This window comes from Diceros bicornis, chromosome 28 (assembly GCF_020826845.1).
Source record: "Diceros bicornis minor isolate mBicDic1 chromosome 28, mDicBic1.mat.cur, whole genome shotgun sequence".
In the NCBI taxonomy this organism is placed as follows: domain Eukaryota; kingdom Metazoa; phylum Chordata; class Mammalia; order Perissodactyla; family Rhinocerotidae; genus Diceros; species Diceros bicornis.
This window is the reverse complement of record NC_080767.1, coordinates 31,236,044-31,258,469: the sequence shown is the minus strand read 5'-3', so window position 1 is coordinate 31,258,469 and position 22,426 is coordinate 31,236,044. Positions and strand designations below refer to the sequence as shown.

The following is a 22,426-nucleotide window of genomic DNA, read 5'->3' as shown; positions in this document are numbered from 1 at the left end:
TTTTTTCATGACTTTTGCCACTGGAAGGAGATAAGCAGTAGTTGGATAAAAAGACAATATTGAATGAAGGGTTTATAACTGTAGGAGGGACTGGATTTACAGGTTTATGGATACCTAAAAGGAGGCACTAGAGTGGGTGAAAAGGAAGAAATAAGAGAGAAAATGCTATAATAAATTAAAGGAGTGAAGTCATAGACCTGGAGGAAGGGCCATAATGGTTAAAGTTGAATTTAAGTCTTTAAGAAGCTTGAATAATATAAATAAATTAACTAGAATTGTTATGATCCTTAACCTACGACCCATGACTTGCTTTTTGATTCAAACTTTTCCAGGCAGGCTCCTTGTCACTCATCATGGGCTGTGCTGCTAATGCTTCACATTCTCCAGTATTCTTGCTCCTTGGGTTCTCAAGAGCTAGAGTCGCCCCCAGTCTCCTCTTTCTACTGTTCCTGGCTATTTACCTGATCACCATAATGGGGAATGTGACTCTAGTGCTGCTTATCTCCCGGGACTCCAGGCTCCATTCACCCATGTACTACCTGCTCCGTGGTCTTTCCGTGATAGACATGGGGCTGTCCACAGTTACCTTGCCCCAGTTGCTGGCCCATCTGGTCTCTAATTATCCAGCCATTTCTGCTGCCCACTGTTTGGCCCAGTTCTTTTTCTTCTATGCATTTGGAGTTACAGATACACTCGTTATTTCTGTCATGGCTCTGGATCGCTATGTGGCCATCTGTGACCCTCTGCACTACCATTCAGTGATGAATCGCCAACTCTGTGCCCGGTTACTGGCCTTGTGCTGGCTGGTGTCCATAGTGCACACCATGCTGCATGTGGGACTCCTCTTGCCTCTTCACTGGGCTAGGGATGTTGAGGGCAATGTTAACCTTCCTCACTTTTTTTGTGACCACCGACCACTTCTGCGAGCCTCTTGCTCTGACATACACTCCAATGAGCTGGCCATATTCTTGGAGGGTGGCTTCCTGATGCTAGGCCCCTGTGCCCTCATTGTACTCTCTTATGTCCGCATTGGGGCCAACATCCTACGTTTGCCTTCAGCTGCTGGTCGCCGCCGTGCTGTCTCCACCTGTGGATCCCACCTCACCATGGTTGGCTTCCTCTATGGCACCATCATTTGGGTCTACTTCCAGCCTCCTTCCCAGAACTCCCAGGATCAGGATATGGTGGCTGCTGTGATGTACACTGCCATTACACCTTTGGCCAACCCTTTTGTGTACAGCCTCCGCAACAAGGATGTCAAGAGTGCATTCCGTGGACTGCTTGGCTGGAGGAGGGTGGACCCCTGATTAGCCTGCCTAAGGGCCATATTGGTTGTAAGGAAGGAAGTGAGCAGATCTGAGCATGGCTGGTTTTGAAGAGATGAGAAGGAGGGATGGCCTGCACAACTTATGGAACTCCAGATTTGACTCTTGTAGATGTGCTGCAATTACAAAGCTGTGGCATTCATGTCACATGTGCTCAGGGCTTCCTCATCAGCATTCCTCTGGAACCCCACCTCAAGCCATTTATCTTCAGTTATAAAAGTAGATATAAATAAGTCACTAGGCTTGTGTAGGTTTAATTCCAGAGTTTTGAAAAAATGAGAGAATATTATTGTGAAATTCTGAACTAAAGCAGAGACAATGAAGTTAATTACAGTCACATATAACTTGGTGTGATTGTTTGTGGAAAATGTGTTGGTGTATATCAGACAGTTAGTGGAAGAGAACGGTTTGGGTAAATAAGGATGACAATTTCATACCTGTTCCATTTCAGTGAGCCAATATATGCCCAGAAGTGAGTGTGAAATTGGGGCCATGATTCTGCTGTTCCATATGTTAGCCCCAGTTTCAATGGGCCTCTCATAGTGTGAGTATCTTAATCTGATGCATGTGAATTCTATTTTGTATATCTTAAATGAATTTTAATTTACATTTTTAAAATGAAGTATATAGAGAAAATGTAAGCTAAATATTTTGCTGCATAAAACAAAGAACAGTGAACTATTTCAACAATGGAGAAAAAAAATTGACAGCTTTTTGGGAGCTGAACATTGGCTTATGTTTTGTTATCTCCTAAGAGATTTACAATGATAATTTTTAAAAATTTTTACTGATATATAATTGATATATAACATTGTGTAAGTTTAAGGTGTACAACGTGTAACTTGGATACATTTATATATTGCAATATGATTACCACCGAAGCATTAGCTAACACCGCTATCACATCATATAATTATCATTTCTTATTCGTGGTAGGAACAATTAAGATCTAGTCTCTTAGCAACTTTGAAGTTTATATATAATTCAGCATGCTGTGCATTAGCTGTCCAGGACTTATTTATCTACTAGCTGCAGGTTTGTACCCTTAAACCGCATCTCCCCAGTTCCCCCACTCCCTAGCCACTGATAATCGCCATTCTACTCTTTTTTTATGAGTTCAGCTTTTTTATATTCCACCCAAGTGATGTCATACAGTGTTTGTCTTTCTCTGTCTGACTTATTTCACTTAGCATAATGCCCTCAAGTTTTATCCATGTTGTTGCAAATGGCAGGATTTCTTTCTTTCTCATGGCTGAATAACATTTCAATAATATACACACATATATATATATACACACACAGACACACACCACATCTTCTTTATCCATTCTTGCATTGACGGACACTTAGATTGTTTCTATATCTTGGCTATTGTGAATAAGGCTGTGATAAACATAAGAGTGCTGATATCTTTTTGATATCCTGCTTTCATTTCCTTTGGATATATACAGAAGTGGGATTGCTGGATCATATGGTAGTTGTATTTTTCGTTTTTGGAGGAAGCTCCATGCTGTTTCCCATAGCAGCTGAACTAATTTACATTCCCACCATAAGTGCCCCAGGGTTCCCTTATCTCCATATCCCTGCCAACATTTGCCTTTTTGATGACAACCATTCTAACAGCTGTGTGGTGATAGCTCATTCTGGTTTTGATTTGCATTCCCCTGATGATTAGTGATGTTGAGCACATTTTCATGTGCTTTTTGGCCATTTGTATGTCTTCTTTGGAAAAATGTCTATTCAGTTCCTCTGCCCTTTTTTTTTTTTTTTGTGAGGAAGATCAGCACTGAGCTAACATCTGATGCCAATCCTACACCCCCTTTTCTTTTTTTGCTGAGGAAGATTGGCCCTGAGCTAACATCCGTGCTCATCTTCCTCTACTTTATATGGGATGCTGCCACAGCATGGCTCTACAAGCAGTGTGTTGGTGTGAGCCCGGGATCCGAACTGGCGAACCCCGGGCCGCTGCAGTGGAGCATGCGCGCTTAACCACTTGCGCCACCGGGCCGGCCCCTTCTGCCCATTTTTTAATTGGATTTTTTTTTTTGTTTGTTGTTGAGTTGTGTCACTTCTTTATATATTTTGGATATTAGTCCCTGATCAGCTATATGGCTTGCAAATATTTTCTCCCATTCCATAGGTTTCTTTTTCATTATTTCTTTTGCTATGTAGAGCTATTTAGTTTGATGTAGTCCCACTTGACTTTTGCTTTTTTTGTTTGAGCTTTTGGTGTCATATCCAGAAAATCATTCCCCAGACCAAAGTCAAGGAGCTTTTTCCCTATGTTTTCTTGGAGTTTTGTGGTATCAAGTCTTATGCTTAAGTCTTTAATCCAGTTTGAGCTAATTTTTGTGTATGGTGTACAATAGGAGTTCAGTTTCATTTTTCTGTATGTGATTATCCAGTTTCCCCAACACCACTTGTTGAAGAGATTATCCCTTCCCCATTGAGTGTTCTTCATTCCTTTATCAAAAACCAATTGACAAATATAAATGGGTTTATTTCTGGACTCTCAATTATACTCCATTGATCTATATGTCTATCTTTTTGCCAGTACCACATTCTTTTGATTGCTGTAGCTTTGTAGTAAGTTTTGAAATAGGACACATGAATCCTCCAACTTTGTTTTTATTTTCAAGGTTGTTTTCGGTACTCATGGTTCCTAGCAATTACATATGAATATTGGAATTGTCTTTTCCATTTCTACAAAATAGTCCATTGGGATTTTGATAGAGATTGCATTGAATCTGTAGATCAATTTGTGGAGTCTTGCTATTTTAACAATATTAAGTCTTCCAATCCACTACTTAGGCTACGTTTCCGTTTATTTAGGTCTTTGATGTTTTTCAGCCATGATCTGCAGTTTTTAGTGTACAAGTATTTCACCTCTTTAGTTAAATTTATTCCAAAGTATTTTATTCTTTTTGATGGTATTGAAAATGAACTTATTTTCTTAATTCTCTTGCAGATTATTCATTGTTAATGTATATAAATATGGCCTATCTTTCATATTGATTTTGTATTCTGCAACTTTGCTGAAGCTTATTAACTATTCATTTATTAGCTCTACCAGTTTTTTGGTGTGATTGTTTAGGATTTCTATTTGTTTGCTTTTTATAAATTCATCTCTTTATTGTTATTCTCTATTTGGTGAGAAATCATTTCTTGGTTTCCTTTACTTCTTTGTCCATCATTTCCTTTAGCCCTTTAAGCATATTTAAGACAGTTGACCTAAAGTCTTTGCCTAGTAAGTTCAATGTCCATTTTTTCTTTGGAATAGTTTCTGTTAATTTCTTTTTCTTACTGTGTAATAGTGTATTTTTTTCTCTCTATGCCTTGTAACTTTTTGCCGTAAACTGGACATGTTGAATATTATGATATGAAAAAAAGAGGGAAAAGAAAAGAAAAAAATTACTCTGTAGGTCTTTGAAGCTTGGACCTGTGTTACTGTGTTAGTGCACTGCTACAACACTTAGCCAGGCTACTTACAACTCTGCCTTAGCTGGTGATTCCTACTTGCACTAAGCCTAAAGACCAGCCAGAGATAAAGGCTTATGTCTTCCCAGATATTTTCCGGGCATGTGTCTCTCCCTAGGCATGCACATCATTTTCTAATTTCCTTCTAAATGTGGTAGCTTTAAAAGTTCCTATTCCTCCCCTCCTCCACCCACTGCCAATCTTACTTTCTGGCGTTTAATCAGAACCATTCAATGTGTATATTTCTTGCCCCAACTGTTATTTTTGCCCTAGTTGGGAGAGCTTGTTCATTGGTTTTCATTTTTTTTTTGAGGACCTCATAGTGGTCCTGCCCTGAAGGAGATCCAGCTCAGACAAAGCAAAGGAAAGTTCCTGTGGCAGTCCTTTGAGAAATCCCAGTCGGGTCAAAACAAGCACATTTCCTTGGGAACAAGGTTCACACTGCTCCCTTCAGAACTAGGTACTTGCTGTGGCAATGCAGGCTGCTGTGACCAAGACCAACTGGGGAGTTGGGCTGGGTAATTTAAAATTCCATAAAGACCTTCTATCCTGTTTCAGTGACTTTTCTCCTGGCTATGTGTTCTTGTTGTTGGTATTAACCTTTACCTATCATCCAGAGTTCTGATAAGGTTGATTCTGATGGTGTTTGCCAAGTTTTGTGGTGTTTCTAGGGAGGAACGGTCTCTGGAGTTTCCTATTCTGCCATTTTTCGCTGACATGTCTCAAGATCTTTTTTGCTCCAAATGGCTCTGTAAGCATTCAAGGCCTCCCGGTCTAAACTACTTGTCCTGACCCATCTTCCCACTGAGTTATTTAATTTGATTCATTATATGATTGAACTAGAGTTCTTTGCTGAGTAATTGTTTTCCTCTCAATGGATAATTGGTAGCTTTTATTTTTTTTAATGCTACATGTTTTTGTTGCCTGTGATGGTTAATTTTGTGTGTCTATTTGACTGGCCAAAGGGTGCCCAGGTTAAACATTATTTCTGAGTGTGTCTGTGAGGCTGTTTCTGGATGAGACTAGCATTTGAATCAGTGGACTCAGTAAACTAGACTGTCCTCCCCAGTGTGAGTGGGCCTCATCCAGTATGTTGAAGGCCTGAATGGAGCAAAAGGTAGAGGAAAGGGGAAGTTGCCCGTTTTTTCTTGCCTCAGTGCTTGAACTAGGATGTTTCATCTCATCTTCTCCTACTCCTGGACTGGGGTTTATACCCCTGACTACTCTGGTTCTCAGGCTTTTATACATGGAATGAACTACACCACTGGCTTTCCCGGGTCTCCAGTCTCGCAGACAACAGATCATGGGATTCCTCAGCCTCCATAGTTATGTGAGCCAGTTCCTCAATATGTATGTATATATGTATGTATCTACCTACCTACCTATTATCTATCCTATTGATTCTGTTTCTCCAGAGAACTATGACTAATACATTACCTTTGTACATGTCATGCTTTTTTAAAAAGTAGGCTGATTCTGATATTTTTAATGAAGGAATATTTCTGATGCAAATAACCATAACAGAGTGTTATTCGTTACCCAGCTTCCTTGTCAATTCATTGCAAATATTTGTATCATCTCTACTTCTACCCACTCCTCTCCTTATTGCTTTGAAATGAATCCCAGATGTCATATCATTTCGTCAATGTATATTTCAATACCAATCTTCAAAGAATAAGGACTTTTAAAAACATAATCTCAATACCATTATCATACCTGAAATTAAAAAATTCTTTTATCATCAAATGCTCAGTCAGTGTCAAAATTTTCAATTGTTTTATAAATATAATAAAATGTTTTCATAGCTTTTAAAAATTGTACCCAAATAAGATTCACACATTGTGATTGGTTGTTTAATCTTTTCAGTCTCTTTCTTCTCTATCTCTTTCTCTTTCCCTCCTCTTCTTACTCTCTCTCTCTCCTCCACTCTCCTCTGTCTCTTGCAGTTTATCTGTGGAAGAAATCATGTAATTCTCCTGTGGAATTTGCTACAGTCTGGACTTGTCTGATTTTATTACTGTAACGAAGTTTAACATGTTTCTCTGTGCTCCGTATTTTCTATAAGTTGGAAGTTGAATGTAGAAGCTTGATCAGATTCATGTTTGACTTTTAGAAAGGGGAGACTACTTCATAGGTGGTGTCGTGTTCTTCCATCAGTGGGAGACATAATGTCTGGTTGTGTCAATTTTGGTGAAAGTGACAGTTGTTCAATGTCTAGATCTATTCATTAGATAAGTAATTAAAGCAGAGAGGTGCCTGTATGGGCAGGGGTAAGGGTGGAGGGAGAAAAAACAGTCTAAAATCCAAGACTGTCTGTTTAGAGTGAGACTGGTAGAAATGAATCACATCTAACCATTTTCAGTCCCTCTATCTCCTACCTCAAATTCTGAGGTGGGAGGGCATTTGACAATGCCATCAGCCTGTATCTAGTAGGGGAAGAAGTCACTTCCCCAAAGTAAGTAGGGCTATTAGAAAATCAAATAGATCCTCTGCAAACAAAAATAAATGAGTTACATTTTTTAAGGAAGCTGATTACATTTTGATGATTAAAATCTCTTTCTGTTTCTGATTTTGATCATATGTACAAAGTAGCAGTTTGGTTTTCTAGCTTGTGACTGAGTTTCTTCCATGCAGGTCAGTGGCAGAAAATACTGATATATTTCCAATTTGCAGTCATTTCCACAATTTATACTCTATATCAATAAGCCATATGTCATTATTATTATATTTTAAAATGAGACCAAAGATCACTCAAATTTGCATATAATCTCAGATTTTTCAATACGGTGCTTCACCTCCTGCTGTTTCTTTTATACTCAAAGACTTGTTTAAATTAAGTATTCTGAGGATGGTAGTTCTAAAATGGATAAGCAAAATGGCTACATGAAATCCAACAAAAGGATGCAATTGGGTGAGGGCAGGAAATGAGAAAGTCATTGGAGAGCAGAATGGAAACATAACAGCAGTCGGAGTTGTCCTACTGTTATCTCATAAAGCCTCATGCCTTGCAACTAATTCAGCTGGGCTGTTTAGATTAATAGCAAACACTTAATTACAGAAAGGAGAGGTTAGGAAAGATGGCTTCTTGAGATGATGAAATGGGAATTGATTTCCTCTTGGAATTTGTTCTTTCTCAACTGTTGAGATTATACAAGGCTACAGTGTCCCCCAAAGGGTAGACCTTCCCTACAGACACAATTGTTTACAGAAGCTTTATGGTTTTTGCATCAGTGAGATCTAGGTATCAGGAAGGAGAAGGAGCAGACTTCTGAGCTACAGTCTCAGTTGATAAAAGAAGGTAGAAGGACTCAGCCCATTCTAATTAATTTTTCATCTGAACACAGTTGGAGCCTCTTGGGGTTGGTAGAGTCCCAGAGTGAGTACATGTAAATGAGACTGCCTCATTGGAATGAACTGTCCTATAGGAAGGCTTTTCTGGGAAATGACAAAAAGAGAATCCCTAATTTTGTGAGAATGTGGCAAAAAGGGAGCACAGCTCTACCTAGATTTTCTAACTTGAGTATATGTTAGATACAGAGAAAAGGTGAGAAAAAGGTTACACTCTGCCCTAATTATAAATAGAAAGGGAATAGAAAATAAGAAATTGTAATCCTCCTAGAGAAAATAGTGCTGTGACATTGGTACCAAGAATACCAAAGAATATAATGAGGTATAAATAGTGTAGCTAAGGGAAGCAATGGGATGGAGGATTTGTAAATTATAACACAGAAAGATGCATTTTTGAGTGAAAATATGAAGGCTTAGATGGAGAAGATAGTCATGCAATCGGAGAGGTTATGGAGAGACATTTCACAGTTCTCAGGTGCAAGAAATGTGTGACAGAGGACCTAATTTATTTTGTGAGAATTTTGGAGATACATTCTTGAGAAAGAGAAGAAGATGTCTGAATTACCCATCTCAGATTCAAACTTTGTGATTCTTCAAAACAGGGGAACAGATTAGAAATAGGATTTACACCAAGAAGGCACTAAATAGAGCATATTCCTAACATTTAGTTATTGACAAAACAATGAAGACTCCTATGTCCCTTGGTGCTTTTGTCAAAGGAAAAAAACAAGAATAAGTAGGATTAGAGCTTGACACTCTGGCTCTCTCCCCTCTCCATGACTCTAAATGTCCCTGAAGCACCAGGTGGTCACTGCGAGACCTGAGATGCTTTTCTGTCTCATTCCAGGGATTCTTTTGTTTCTGTTTTTGTTCTTCTCCCAGATTTCAGTTTAGTTTACTATCTTGAGGCGTTCAATTCTGTATGTATGTATATCTTCATATCTCTCCTAAATGAACTACTCCTCTCTGTTTTCCCTATCACCAGCATCTTTGATCCCTTAAAGTTGTCTGAATAGAATCCACAGAACACAGGCTCTGATGACAATAGTGTTGAGGTATAGGAAAAAAAGGAACAATGTAGACACGAGTCTTGAGGAATTCAGCCAATAAGAGCATTACCACTGCTTATTACTCTTTTTGCATATAATTAGTTTAAAAATACAGTTTTGCTTGTCTTAGAAGAAAATGGACTCTTCGTGTTATTACATTCTTAGCCTCAGAATGGATAAATCAACACTCTGCGACTTTTTCCTTCTTGGAGACCATTTATGCTCACCCTTTCCCCATGAAGAGACTATTTCCATCTCTCTTCCTTCTCATCTCTTCTTCTGTTTCACCTTCATCTATATCTCCATGTAGTCGGCTCTGTGTGGACACTGCCTTGAATGAGTAACAGGATCACGAGAGAACATAGTTTGAGCTATATCCACTGACACAGAGAAGAATACAGGAAGAAATAAAGACAAAAGAACAGATACTAGAAAAGGTATGTTTTCTTTATCTTTTAAGCTCCAGTTCCATGTACGATCTTTAGAGTAAATAAAGCACCAAGAGAGGTCTTTAAAATAGTTTTGATTCTTTATATGAATGTTATGAATATTCCCCTTTAGTCAGGTGGAACACTTGTCTCATCAAAGAATAAATGCAACCATAACACATCATTTGGCTCTGCCATGAAAAATATTTACGTAGTTATACTAATGTAAATGTTGCCTTCTGACTTCCAGCTTTTGCCTGGAAGACTTGACTATGGTTACAACTCATAATTTATATGTTTTCAGTATTGACAACATAAAAATCAAGGTACAGCTTTCCAAAGTTTAGTAAGGTGCATGGGTATGAAAGATAAGTAGAGTCTGAAGTTGATGGAATAAGAAATATAGAGTTAAGTATGCCATTTAAAAGCAGAAAAACAATTAATTGAAGAACTAAATGAATCATCAAAAAATCAGGGAAAGGAAGAGAGAATAGTGGGGAGAATGTCAAGATAAAATGACATCTTTCATAGTAGAGAGTCAAAAGATACCTTAAACTAATAAAACTGGTACATAGATGTATAACCAAGCAGCATATTATTTAGAGGCATAGAAGTATGAACCACCAGAAGAGTTACAACTAAACCTGAAGGTGGGAAAACTTAGGGTAAGAGATCTCTGCTTTTTATTATATGTTTTCTTGTGCTCTACTATTTTAATTATTTTTCTCACATTCATGAAGAAACATATCCTTATCTATATAGCAGCCTCAAAAAGTTATCTCTTTGACATGCCACGTAAATTTGCCTATAGAGATAGCTGGAGCTGAAAAGACATGAGCATCCCATCCACTAGAAGATTATATTATTTGTTGAAAATAAGTCATTAAAAACTTTAATGATTATATTACTCACTGCTACTCTCATCCCAGGTAAGTTCAGTTGACTTGATGGAACGAGAACTCTCCTACCAAAAGAACAAAATTGAAGTTCTGGATATACAAAGCTAGGACCAGATCTTCACTCCAGTGCCCCATCAGAGATGCAGACTCAGACATCTGGCTGGAGCCTTGACATCTTTCCTCTCCCTTTTCCACTCTGACAACCAGTAAACTGTGGTGCTTAAGTCCAATAAAACTCCACAGAGTTGAATCCAGGTTTCGTCGCTCGGATCCTATAAGACATTCAACAGAGTAGTCTTTTTGCTTTAGTTTTCTCCTCTGTCATATAGGATTGAAAGTAGTTTCTACCAGATGGGATTGTTGTGAGGATCAGATATATGATATTTACTACGTTCTCTAGCACATAGCAGGCACCAAAGAAATTCTGCGTTTAATGACGCCTTCCTTGTTACACAATGAATGAACAAAAGCAGGAGCCATGTGAGATTTATCCTACAGTCCTTAATATCTACCAGATTGAGAGATTGTAAGTGGTCAATAAGTGAACCCGGAATAAACTAACGAGTGGGTGAGTGAGTAGATGGATAGAAAGAAGATGGCAAGGGAAAGAACTTAAAGGGAAAAAAAAACTCTTTTGGAAACTTGGGGCATCCATGCAAGAAAAGATGGTTCCTAAAAACTATCCCAGAATAAATTTGAGCATTATTTGATCCTAGCACTTGCTCTTTGCAGGTGATGTGGATCGTGTTTTATGGTCAAGAGAAACAGAACAGAAGTAACTGAATTTGTTTTATTGGGCCTGTCCAGCTGGCCAGAGATGCAGCCAGTTATTTTTGGGATTGTCCGTGCCATGTACCTGGTGGCACTTATGGGCAATGCCCTGTTAGTTATTGTTGCTCTCTCAGACTCCAAGCTTCAGACCCCCATGTATTTCCTGCTCAGCCAGCTCTCCTTTATTGATATATTTCTGACAACCATCACTGTTCCCCAGATGCTGATACACATGCTGTCTGTGAATAGAACCATCTCCTTTAACTGCTGCATGATCCAGCTGTTATTTTTCATGGCTGTGGGCAGCATGGAAGGCCACTTGTTGGCTGCCATGGCTTATGACCGCTATGTTGCCGTCTGTGACCCCTTAAGATACTCTGCCATCATCAGCCGTCGCCTCTGTCTACGCATAACCTTGACCTCATGGGTGGTTGTCAGCCTCAACAGCCTCCTTTATAGTGTGCTGGTCACCCACTTAACCTTCTGTGGCAACCAGGTCACCCACTTCTGTGACATCACACCCTTGCTGAAGCTCTCCTGCACCCGACCAGTGGTCAATGAAATGCTAATATTTACTGAGGGTGTAGCTGTGGTGGTCAGCCCCTTCTTCTTCATTTTAAGTTCCTATGCCTGCATTGGTGTTGCCATAGCCTGCATGCATTCAGTTGCTGCCCTGCACAAAGCCCTGTCCACTTGTAGCTCCCATATCCTGGTTGTGCTGCTCCTGTATGGCTCTGTGATCCACATGTACCTCCGGCCATCTTCCAGCTATGACTTGGACCAGGATCACCAGGTCGCCATCTTTTACACAGTAGTTACCCCTATGCTAAACCCACTGATCTACAGCCCGAGGAACCAAGAGGTTAAGGGAGCTCTGTGGAGGCTTTTCAGGAAACTCCGCATCTCAGGGAACTTCCAACCCAGTTCTCAGGCAAACAGAGATTGACAGCACATCTCCTGACCCAAGGAATTAAGATCTAACTTGAAAATGCCTCAAGTAGATGGGTTACACTCCTAATAATTGGTATGGTTCACATTCCTGTGGAATAATCTTCCCTGTTGGCTCCCTCTTGTTTGGATTTGAGAAGAAGTGTGTTCATGAATAAATAGTTCTGGTCTCCGCTGAGTGACCTAGAATCTCACTGCACTGGAACTGAAAAGATATTTTTAAATCACCAAACCTGAACCTCTCATTTTTCAGATCTAATATGGGGCATAGGATATTACTAAGCCAAATTATTACCAATCAGTATGGCTTGCAGAACTGTGATCATTTTAATGATGGTGTGGCATGTACTGTTTTCCAGAGAGAAATCAAAGGGAGTTACAAAACCATTATACAGAAGCATGATTTTTGAGGAAACCATAAAGTAGCCTAAACCTCTCTTAAAATTGTAATAATTTTATAGTCTCCTGTCATTTTCAACTCACAGTAATAATAAGCAGTTCAATACTTACAGTGACTGAATCATTCCATCTGAGCTTTTGTGTCACTCCATAAATGGAGTGATAATAGAGACTGAAGGAGAGAATCTCCACAGTGGCTCTAACACCAGGAGCGGGTAGTCAGATTTGGGACATATGGTAAGTAGAGCTTTGTAGACACATTGATAGACTAGATGTAATATGCAAAGGAAAAAGAAGAATCAAGGATGGATTGTGAAAATGGGTGGAAGTAGTGCGCCATTTCTTTTTATGTGGAAGGTTCTGTGAAAGTGGACAGAAAGCAGATTTGGTTACAGGGGGAGAAATTGATAACTTTGGCCATGTTAATTTCGTGATATCTTTCCAAGTTAAAATATTTCATAGGCGGTTGAATACATAATTCTTGAGGCTCATGGAGAGGTTTTGTCTTGAGATAGAAAAGTCACAACAAAATGTAGATGATATTTGAAACCATGGGGCTGAATAAAATCACCTGTTAAGAGAGAATAATAAAGAGAAGATAACTATGGACAGAGCCCTGAAATGGGTGCATAGTCCAACATTTAGAGGTCTAGGAGAGGAGGTAGCAAAGCAAACCAAAAAGTGGCCATTAGTAGGAAGAAAGCAGGTAAATTTGGTATGTCAGAATCCTGAAAAAGAGTATTTCCAGAATATAGGAGTAGTCACTCTCTCAAAGGTAGTTGAGAGGTCGTTAATGAGAACAGATAATTGATTATTAGATTTGGAAAGATATAAATTATTGGAAACTTTGATAATTGATTATTAGATTTGGCAAGATATAGATTATTGGAAAATTTGATAAAAGATGTTAAAGGAAATGTTAGGGGAAAAATTTCAATTACAGCCATTTTATGATAAAATTGCAAGAGAGGAAGTGGAGGCCAGGACAATAGACACATCTAAGATATAGTTTTCTGAGGAGGTAGACAAAAATTGGTGCGTAACTTGAGGAGGACATGAGTCGAGAGAGAATTTCTTCTAATTTTTGTAAAGACTAATGACATTAAGCGTGTTGATTTGCTAATAGAAATATCCAATATATAATTAAAAATTAATGATTGAAGAGAGAAAGTAATTAATTAAGAATAAAGTCCTTGAAAGGAGATGCACATCCATTAAGGTGATGATTTTATTTAGAAAATGAGCCACTTCTTCCCCTGTAACAAAAAGGAAGTCAGAGTATGTGGATTCAGATGTAGATGGGCTGGTAGATTTGATGGTGGGAAGATGACATACTTGAAGAGACTTCAGCTGACAGTGGTGTGAGCAGGATTATTTTAGAGAATCATAAAAAAGAAAATATGTAAAATATGCTAGAGTTTGGGAAAGTGAAGTACTAGGAAATGTTATGGAAAGCCACAACTCTGCCAATATTGAGTGCCCATTTGGGTATTTTATTCTCAAGCTTAATGTTCGTTAAATCATGGTTGAGTGATATTCTCCAACAATAGTCAGGTAATCAAGTACAGTAATGAATAAGCAAAATGTTGGGTTTACCAAGGGCTGGGATTTTGCCAGTAGAGCAAAAGGAGGCAAAAGAATTAAGGGTGTTTACAAGAAGGTGGTTATAATTCTGGACCATAAACTGTATTATTTTTAAGGTGGGTAGGAAGGGCATAAATTGTGTGATAAATAATGAAAAACAATTTGAAGGGATAATGGATCTCAGTGGTGTCAGAGAATTGTTGGAATTGGAGAACTAAATTAAATACAGTGAAAGAATGGAAACTAATAGGAAGTGAGATGTTTAAAACTGAGATTTCACCAGTGGTGCAATTATTTGTAATGGCAAAGTCTAAAGATATGACCATATGAATGGGTGGCTGAGATGGGGTGAAGTAAAAGATTGTTGGAGCTAAACAGGTTAGGAACTGAGAAGCCAAGTTGTTAGTTAGATAAACCATTTATATGGATATTGGAATTTCCAATAAGTGATAATTTAATTGTGGTGGAGAGAGTTAGAGAATTAGATGCTGAAGTCATCAAGGAGTAAAGGAGAAACACCAGAAAAATTTTTTCCTTATTTTTTAAAGAAAAATTGTATATATTTAAAGTGTGCAACATGATGATTTGATATACGTATGCATAGTGAAATGATTACTATAGTCAAGCTAATTAACATATCATCTCCTCACATAGTTAACCACTTTTTTTGCATGTGGTGAAAGCACCTGGAATAGACTCTTTTAGCAAATTTCCAGTATTCAATACAGTATTATTAACTATAGTCATCATGCTGTACATTAGATCTCTAGACTTAATCATCTTACGTAATTGCAACTTTGCATCCTTTGACCATCTCTCCATTTCCCCAACTCTCTGCCACTAGTAACCTCTGTTCTACTCTATGCTTCTATGTATTTGAGTTTTTTAGACTCCACGTATAAGAAGTAACATGCAGTTTTGTTTTGTTTCTGTGTCTGGCTTATTTCATTTAGCATAATGTCCTCCAGGTTCATCCATTTTGTTGCAAATAGCAGGATAGCCTTCTTTTTAAAGACTGAATAGTATTCCATTGTATATATATGCCACAACTTCTTTATCCATTCATCCTCTGATGGACACTTAGTTTGTTTCCATATCTTGACTATTGTGAATGATGTTGCAATGAATATGGGAGTGCTAATATCTCTTCGAGGCACTAATTTCATTCCTTTGGTTGTATACCTAGAAGTGGAATTGCTGGATCATGTGGTAGTTCTATTTTTAATATTTTGAGGAACTTCCACCCTGTTTTCTATAGCAGCTGCACCATATTACATTCCCACCAACAGTGTAGAAGGCTTCCAATTTCTCCACATCTTTGCCAACACTTATTTCTTGTCTTTTTGATCATAGCCACTCTAACAGGTGTGAGGTGATATCTCTTTGTGGTTTTGATTTGCATTTCCCTGATGATTGCTGTTGTTGAGCACCTTTTCATGTACCACTTGGTCATTTGTATGTCTTTTTTGGAAAAATGTCTATTGGTGTACTTTGCCCATTTTTTAATAAGATTATATGTGGTTTTTTTTTTTTTGCTATTGAGTTGTACGAGTTCCTTATATACTTTGGATAGTAACCTCTTATCAAATATATGGTTTGCAAATATCTTCTCCCATTCCAGGAGATTGCCTTTTAATTTTGTTGTTTCTTTTGCTGAGCAGATGCTTTTTAGTTTGATGTAGTTCCACTTGTCTATTTTTGCTTTTTTTGTCTGTGCTTTTGATGACATATCCAAAAAAACATTGTCAAGACCAATGTCAAGAAGCATTTTCCCTCTGTTTCTTTCTAGGAGTTTTATGGCTTCATGCCTTACATTTCAAGTATTTAATCCCTTTCAAGTTAGTTTTTGTGACTGGTGTAAGATAGGGGTCCAGTTTCATTCTTTTGCATGTAGATATCCAAGTTTTCCAACACCAGTTATTCCAGAGACTATCCTTTCCCCATTGTGTGTTCTTGGCATCTTTGTCAAAGATTAGCTGACCATATAAGCCTGGGTTTATTTCTGGGCTATCTGTTCTGTTCTGTTGTTCTATTTGTCTGCTATTATGCAAGTACCATACTCTTTTAATTACTGTAGCTTTGTAATATAGTTTGAAGTCAGGAAATGTGATGTCTCCAGCTTTGTTCTTTCTCAGAATTGTTTTGGCTATTCAGGGCCTTTTGTGGTTCTATAGGTATTTTATAAATATTTTCTTCTGTGAAAAATGACTTTTGAATTTTGATAGAGATTGTGTTGAATCTGTATATCGCTTTGGGTAGTATGGACATTTTATCAATATTAATTCTTTTGAACCATGAACATGGGATATCTTTTCATTTCTTTGTGTCTGCTTTAATTTCTTTTAACAGTGTTTTATAGTTTTTAATGTACAGATCTTTCACCTCCTTGGTTAAATTTATTATTTAGCCTAAATATTTTATTGTTTTTGATGCAATTGTAAATAGGATTATTTTCTTGATTTCCTTTTCAGATAGATTTTTGTTGGTGTAAAGAAATGCACACCTCTGAGATGAAGGGGGCAGTATTTTTAATTACACTGGAACAGCAGAAGTCAATAGCTCTTTTGTGCAAACATAAGATCTCTCAGAAATTATTCTCCTTAAAGATGTCAGAGTGAAACAAAGTTCAGAAATCTAAGGGAAAATGCTAAAGGGCTTTGTTGAAGGTGGTATAAGGTAGTGGTTAAAGGGATGGACTCTGAAGCCAAATACCATGAATTAGAATCCCAGCTTTGTCATTATTTGTTGTTTTGTTTTGTGATTGTTTTGTGCTGTCTCAACCTATTGATAACCAGTGTTGTGGCTGGACTGGCCCTTGTGGTTCTTATTATGATTGCAAGATGCCTTCAGCAATAACCATCAGGAAACTTTGAAAAAAAACGTTTATTACTCACAAGTCCTGGAAAGCACACAACACACCTGGGGCCAGACAGCGAGGTCCTGGGAAGAGAGAGAGAGAAAGCATGGGCTTGGGGTTCTGCTTTTATTGAGGTTGAGAGTGGGGACCTAGGGTTTTGTGGGTTCACTCTTTATTGGTGAATTTAAAACATAAGAGCGGGAATTAAAAGCGTGGGAAGAGAAGGAATAAGAAGCACAAATGGTCACTTATTGAAATCAACCAAGATCTCTAAAACAAATGAACCTGGGGGTGGGGTGTGGCCTGGCTCTTTATGTAGTCCTGTGTCTGACAATGTGTTTATTTGAGATAGTCTGTGAAGCTGATGCCTCCACAATCAAAGCTTAAGTCAGGTACTTGCATTACAAAAAGAAAAGCCAATTGTCCCGGCTTAGGTTGCAGAGATCTTTGACAACTATTCAACTGGTCTCTGCCTCAGTTATCCATTTGTAAAGATGAGAGAAACAGTTTGTACCATTTAGGGTTGTTGTAAGGACTTGATGAGAACAATATGTGTAAAGCACTCATAACAGTGACCAGCTATGTTAAATAAATATATGTGTATTTTGTTATTATTATTATTATTACTTTTATTCTCAATAGCATACAGATGAAGAAATAATGGGAGAAAGGACAAAGAGCTGCTAGATAAAGTTTTGGATGTTTAAATGTACCTAAAGGCTATTGATGAAATGAGTAAGGCTGGGAATTAATCTGTCTCATTCTTTTTATTAACTGCACAGCGATTCACAGCATAAGTGTATTATATTGGTTGGGATTTCCTTCAATTTCTGAATAAGAAACAATCCAAAATCTTAGCGGCTTATAACAACAGATATTTATTTCTCAGTCAGAAGTCTGCAGACTGAAAGAGGCAACTGTGCTTCAGACTCCAGGTGAAGTTCAGATCTGTTCTATGTATTTCTCCTTCTGAGACCCAAGCAAAGGAGCGCTAGCTACAGGGGATGAGCTTTTTTTTCTCATGGTGAAGGCCAGAGCTCAAGAGGGCAAACCAAGCTATCTAAACTCATTCAAAGCTTTTCATTGGAAGGAGCATTTGTTATGCCTGTTCATAAACTGCTGGCTAAAGCAAGCCCAAAGTCAATGGGATGGACGTGTATATTCTGCCTTCAGCAAAGCCATGGCAAGGACAGGAAAGGAAGGACAAATTGTGTACAAATAATACTATCTATCTAACTACCAAACACAATAAAGCAAAATTCCATTAGTATGCATGAAGATTATGTCTAATTTTTTGCTATCATAAACAATACTGTATTGAACATTGTCGGGGGAAGAGGGAGAATCTCCCTCTGCCTTTTCCCTTAAGGTTCTTCTGGCTGGCCAAATAATCAACAAGACAAGTTAGCAGGAGAAAATAATACCAAGTTTAATAACATGTATACATGGGAGAAAGCAGGGACACTGCGTTTCTCAACACAATAGCAGAAATTGTCGTCTTAAATATCATTTTTAGCCAATGACAAAGGAGGATTTTGGGGGTGGGGGGAGTCAGTTACAGGAAATTACCACTAAAACACAGTAAACAAGACTAAGGTTTATTATGTAGCTCAAGGCCTCACCTTCCACATTGATAAGTCACTAGAAATGAGCTCATCCCCCTCTCTTCTCCAAACAGAGAGGGAGATACCTTTACAAATGGAGATTTCCCTTATAAATGTAAATGATTGTCTGGCAACTCTTCGCAGGGTCATCCAGAGAATGTGGCCAGAGAGACAGAACTTCTGATAAGAGGGGCTTGTTGGTGCCTTTCCTATTGTAACATTTACCCTACGTTATCTTTACAGCCATCATGATAGATCTATTCCAGGAAGGAGCTACCATGTCAAATTCTTTAGGCAGTTAGTGGGGGAGGTCAAATGTCCTCAGAGAAAACAACCAAGGTAAAGAGATAGATTTCAGGGTGGCCAAATCTTGATCTCCCACAACATAAAACATAAGTATGTGTATTCATATATATAATATATGTTCATTCATGATGTTACCGCCCAACGTGGGGCCTTCTGCTCACTGCAAGACATGCCAATAGTCAAGAGGCAAGGTGGTAGGAGAAAAAGGACCTTTTTTATTACAGCTCGCTAGCAAGAGGGAAGATGGCCGACTAATGTCTGAAAGAAACCATCTTAATGGGGCACAAATCTTACAGCAGTTATATAAGACGGTGGGTTATAGGGGAGGGGGTTAGGAATGTTGACCTTCTGGTGTTACAGACTGGGAGTCGCCACACCAGATCTTTCAGTTTTCATTGATGATGGCTCTCAGCATAGACTCTCTGTTTGGGGGTCATCACATTCCTAAGGAACTCCAAAGAACAAAGTTATCATCTTATCACAGCTGGGAGGTATATGCACAGGCAGGGGTTGTGAATCAACATAGCAGTTAGGTCTCCTGGAGGGTGCATATCCAGTTGGGTTAGTTTGTCAGAGGTCATTCAAAGTTACAATGGGATTTCTTTTCTATAACATGGCTCCCCTTATGTCAACTTTGTCTTGAGCTGGTATCAATGATACATATTCGTACTGTGAGATAAACTCCTAGAAGAGGAAGGGTATCATCTAATACAAAATTTTCTGATAGAATTGCCCAATTGCTTTTCAAAAATATTGCCTTCATTGGCTCTTCTGATCTTCACTTTCTCCACCTTACTTTCTTCACCTTAAGAAAGTTCTTTCAATGGGAGCAAGGGGGATTCTTAGAAGAGGCTATGGTTTTACGAGGTGAGGGTAATCAGTTGGTAAAGAATAAAGAGGATCATTAATGGAACTGCCACTAAAGACAGAGAAAGGAGGGAGGTAGACCAAGGAGGCAGGAAAGATGAAGTAAGAGGAAATAATGGAATCTAGAAGAAAAATATTGGGTATGTAAGATACTTTCTGGCAAATGTGAAGAACCAGAGTTAACTAACCAAAAGCTGGTTTCATTTCCTTTTATTATCTTTTTATAAGTGCCAGGGCCACTTTTACCTTGGAAGAATTTATTATCCTGGTGCAGCCAAAGTCTTAGAAACTGTAGCTTCTGAAACCAATGCCAATGATGTAAATTTTGACCAAAACTCATATCTAGATTACAAGAAAGACTTCTAACTCATTGTACAAAATTACCACAATTTTAGCTCCTTCTCAACTCAGTGCCATAACCATTCATATCTTATAATAGAAACTTTATCCAGATGGGTGGACTAAATCAGCCTGCACTTGTGACTTCTGCCTCATGACTTGGAAGCCCTCTCTTAACCTGTTCCTTTTGAACCTACATGCATGAACTTGAAGAATTGACATTTTAATAGGCATCTTGGCTCTTAGACCTGTTCCTCATGTCCAACATTGATTGGTCAGCAGGAAAATATCCAGTAATAGACAAGTTCTGCATATTAGTTATAGAAAAGATCAGGAGCACGCTGAGACACAAGGAGTTTAAATTATCCCTGAATGGTACAGCTAATGAAGGTTAAGAAAATGCAAGTTGGAGAGCTGTGGCAGTGCTTAATTCTGGAACAGTTATAACTTCTGACCACATAGTGGAAATTTGTCATTATGTCCATTTTCCCAAATTGGAGTGGTTGCCCCATTTCACTTGTCTTGGTGGAAGGCAGAACCTCCCTCTGACTTACAGAAAATAAAAGCAACAGTATTGCTCTCCCCGTTTTCCTGGGAACCAGAGCATGGCTGAGTGACCAAGACTTGGCCAATCACACATACCACCTTATTTTGAATCTAGAGGTGTAGATGCAAACAATAAGAAGTGGGCAGTTCTTTCTGGAGGTGGTCACATCTGGTTTTCAGGCCTCCAAGGGCTATGCCCAGTGACTATTGCTGGTAGTGTTGGTGGTGGTATGAGTGGCAGTGAACAGAATTTAGTGACCAAAGTAATGACCTCATCAGACTAGTTCTGGGATATGATTTTGACTGTGGTTCTGACCATATGTCCTTTCTTATTCTTGCCCAATTTATTAAGCTTGGTTGCTTAGCCTTCTTAGAAATTCATGAATTCCACATCTACTTTCAATAACCTTATTATCTCCATGAATGAACCAAATCAAAAGAATTGGTTTCTGTTGCCTGCATCTAAGAACTCTGAGAGTTACAACCCTAGTGTACAATGGCAGTCTCAGAGAATACCTTCAATTATAATTAAAGCCGTGCTAGCAGTTCACACTAAATATATAGTTTCCTGTGCTTTGGGTCTAAAGGATATCTCAGGATAGCATCTAATGAGAAAATTCATGGTATGTACCTAATTTAGATATTTCTGGGGTGTTCTAAAGGAAACAGATCCGTGCAGGACAAAACAGTTTCCCCAGAATCACAGGTAAAACTTGGAACTGTGTTTTGGGGTTTTATATAAAGAAAGAAGTCCATATTCTGCTGATCCATTTCCTGAAGGCTCCCTTGACATCCCCACTTCTCAGGCTATAAATGAAGGGGTTCAGCATGGGGGTCACTACTGTGTATATGACTGTCAGGATGCGACCTTTGGTCACTGAATAGCTGGAAAGCGGTCAGAAGTAGACCCATGGGAGGGTGCCATAGAATATGGCCACCACAGTGAGGTGGGAGCCACAGGTAGAAAAGACTCTCCACTTGCTCTTGACTGAAGGGCTCCGGAGGACCACTGAGATGATGTAGGCATAGGAGACAGTGATGAAGGCCAGGGCTCCATTGATGACAATGGCACCTTCTGTGTGAATCAGCAGTGTGTTGAGGTGAGTGCTGGAGCAGGAGAGCTTCATCAGAGGGTAGAGGTCACAGAAGAAGTGGGGGATCCTGTTATCTGCACAGAAGATCAGTCGGCCCATGAGAAAGGTATGCATCAGGGCATGAAGATGGGAGAGGATATGGCATACAGCCACCATCTGTGAACACAGCATTCTCGTCAGGATCATACGATAGTGGAAAGGGTGGCAGATGGCGATATATCTGTCATAGGCCATCACAGCCAAGAGGAAGTTTTCCATGGTTGCAAAGCAAATGAAGAAATAAGTCTGGGCTAAGCAGCCGATGTAGGAAATGGCCTTTGTAGGAGAGAAAATGTTCTGCAACACCTTGGGGACCGTGGTGGAGGTGAAGCAGATATCTGCCAAAGCCAAGTTACTGAGGAAGATGTACATAGGGGTGTGGAGGCATGGAGTAGAGATAATCAGTGTGATGATGGCAAAGTTTCCAGAAATGTTGACTGCATACATGAGTAGAAAAAGAAGGAAGAGTGGGATCTGCTCTTCTGGATGGGTAGAAATGCCCAAGAGAACAAAATGGGATGCACTGGTCCAATTGGTATTATCCAT

The 22,426-nt window shown here is 38.8% G+C and overlaps 3 protein-coding genes across 3 annotated transcripts; 2 read left to right on the top strand and 1 right to left on the bottom strand.

The window, feature by feature from the left end:
* Nucleotides 1-353: 353 nt before the first annotated feature.
* On the top strand, nt 354-1,788 carry LOC131393726 (olfactory receptor 1B1). The gene has a single exon (XM_058524767.1). The coding sequence runs from the start codon at nt 354-356 to the stop codon at nt 1,305-1,307; it is 954 nt and encodes a 317-aa protein (XP_058380750.1). The 3' UTR covers nt 1,308-1,788.
* Nucleotides 1,789-9,687: 7,899 nt separating this feature from the next.
* On the top strand, nt 9,688-14,805 carry LOC131393725 (olfactory receptor 1J4-like). Its single transcript, XM_058524766.1, has one exon. The coding sequence runs from the start codon at nt 11,278-11,280 to the stop codon at nt 12,241-12,243; it is 966 nt and encodes a 321-aa protein (XP_058380749.1). The 5' UTR covers nt 9,688-11,277; the 3' UTR covers nt 12,244-14,805.
* A 6,676-nt stretch (nt 14,806-21,481) lies between these two features.
* On the bottom strand, nt 21,482-22,426 carry LOC131393606 (olfactory receptor 1Q1). Its single transcript, XM_058524674.1, is given in 1 exon segment — nt 21,482-22,426. A coding segment is annotated over 1 exon segment (945 nt).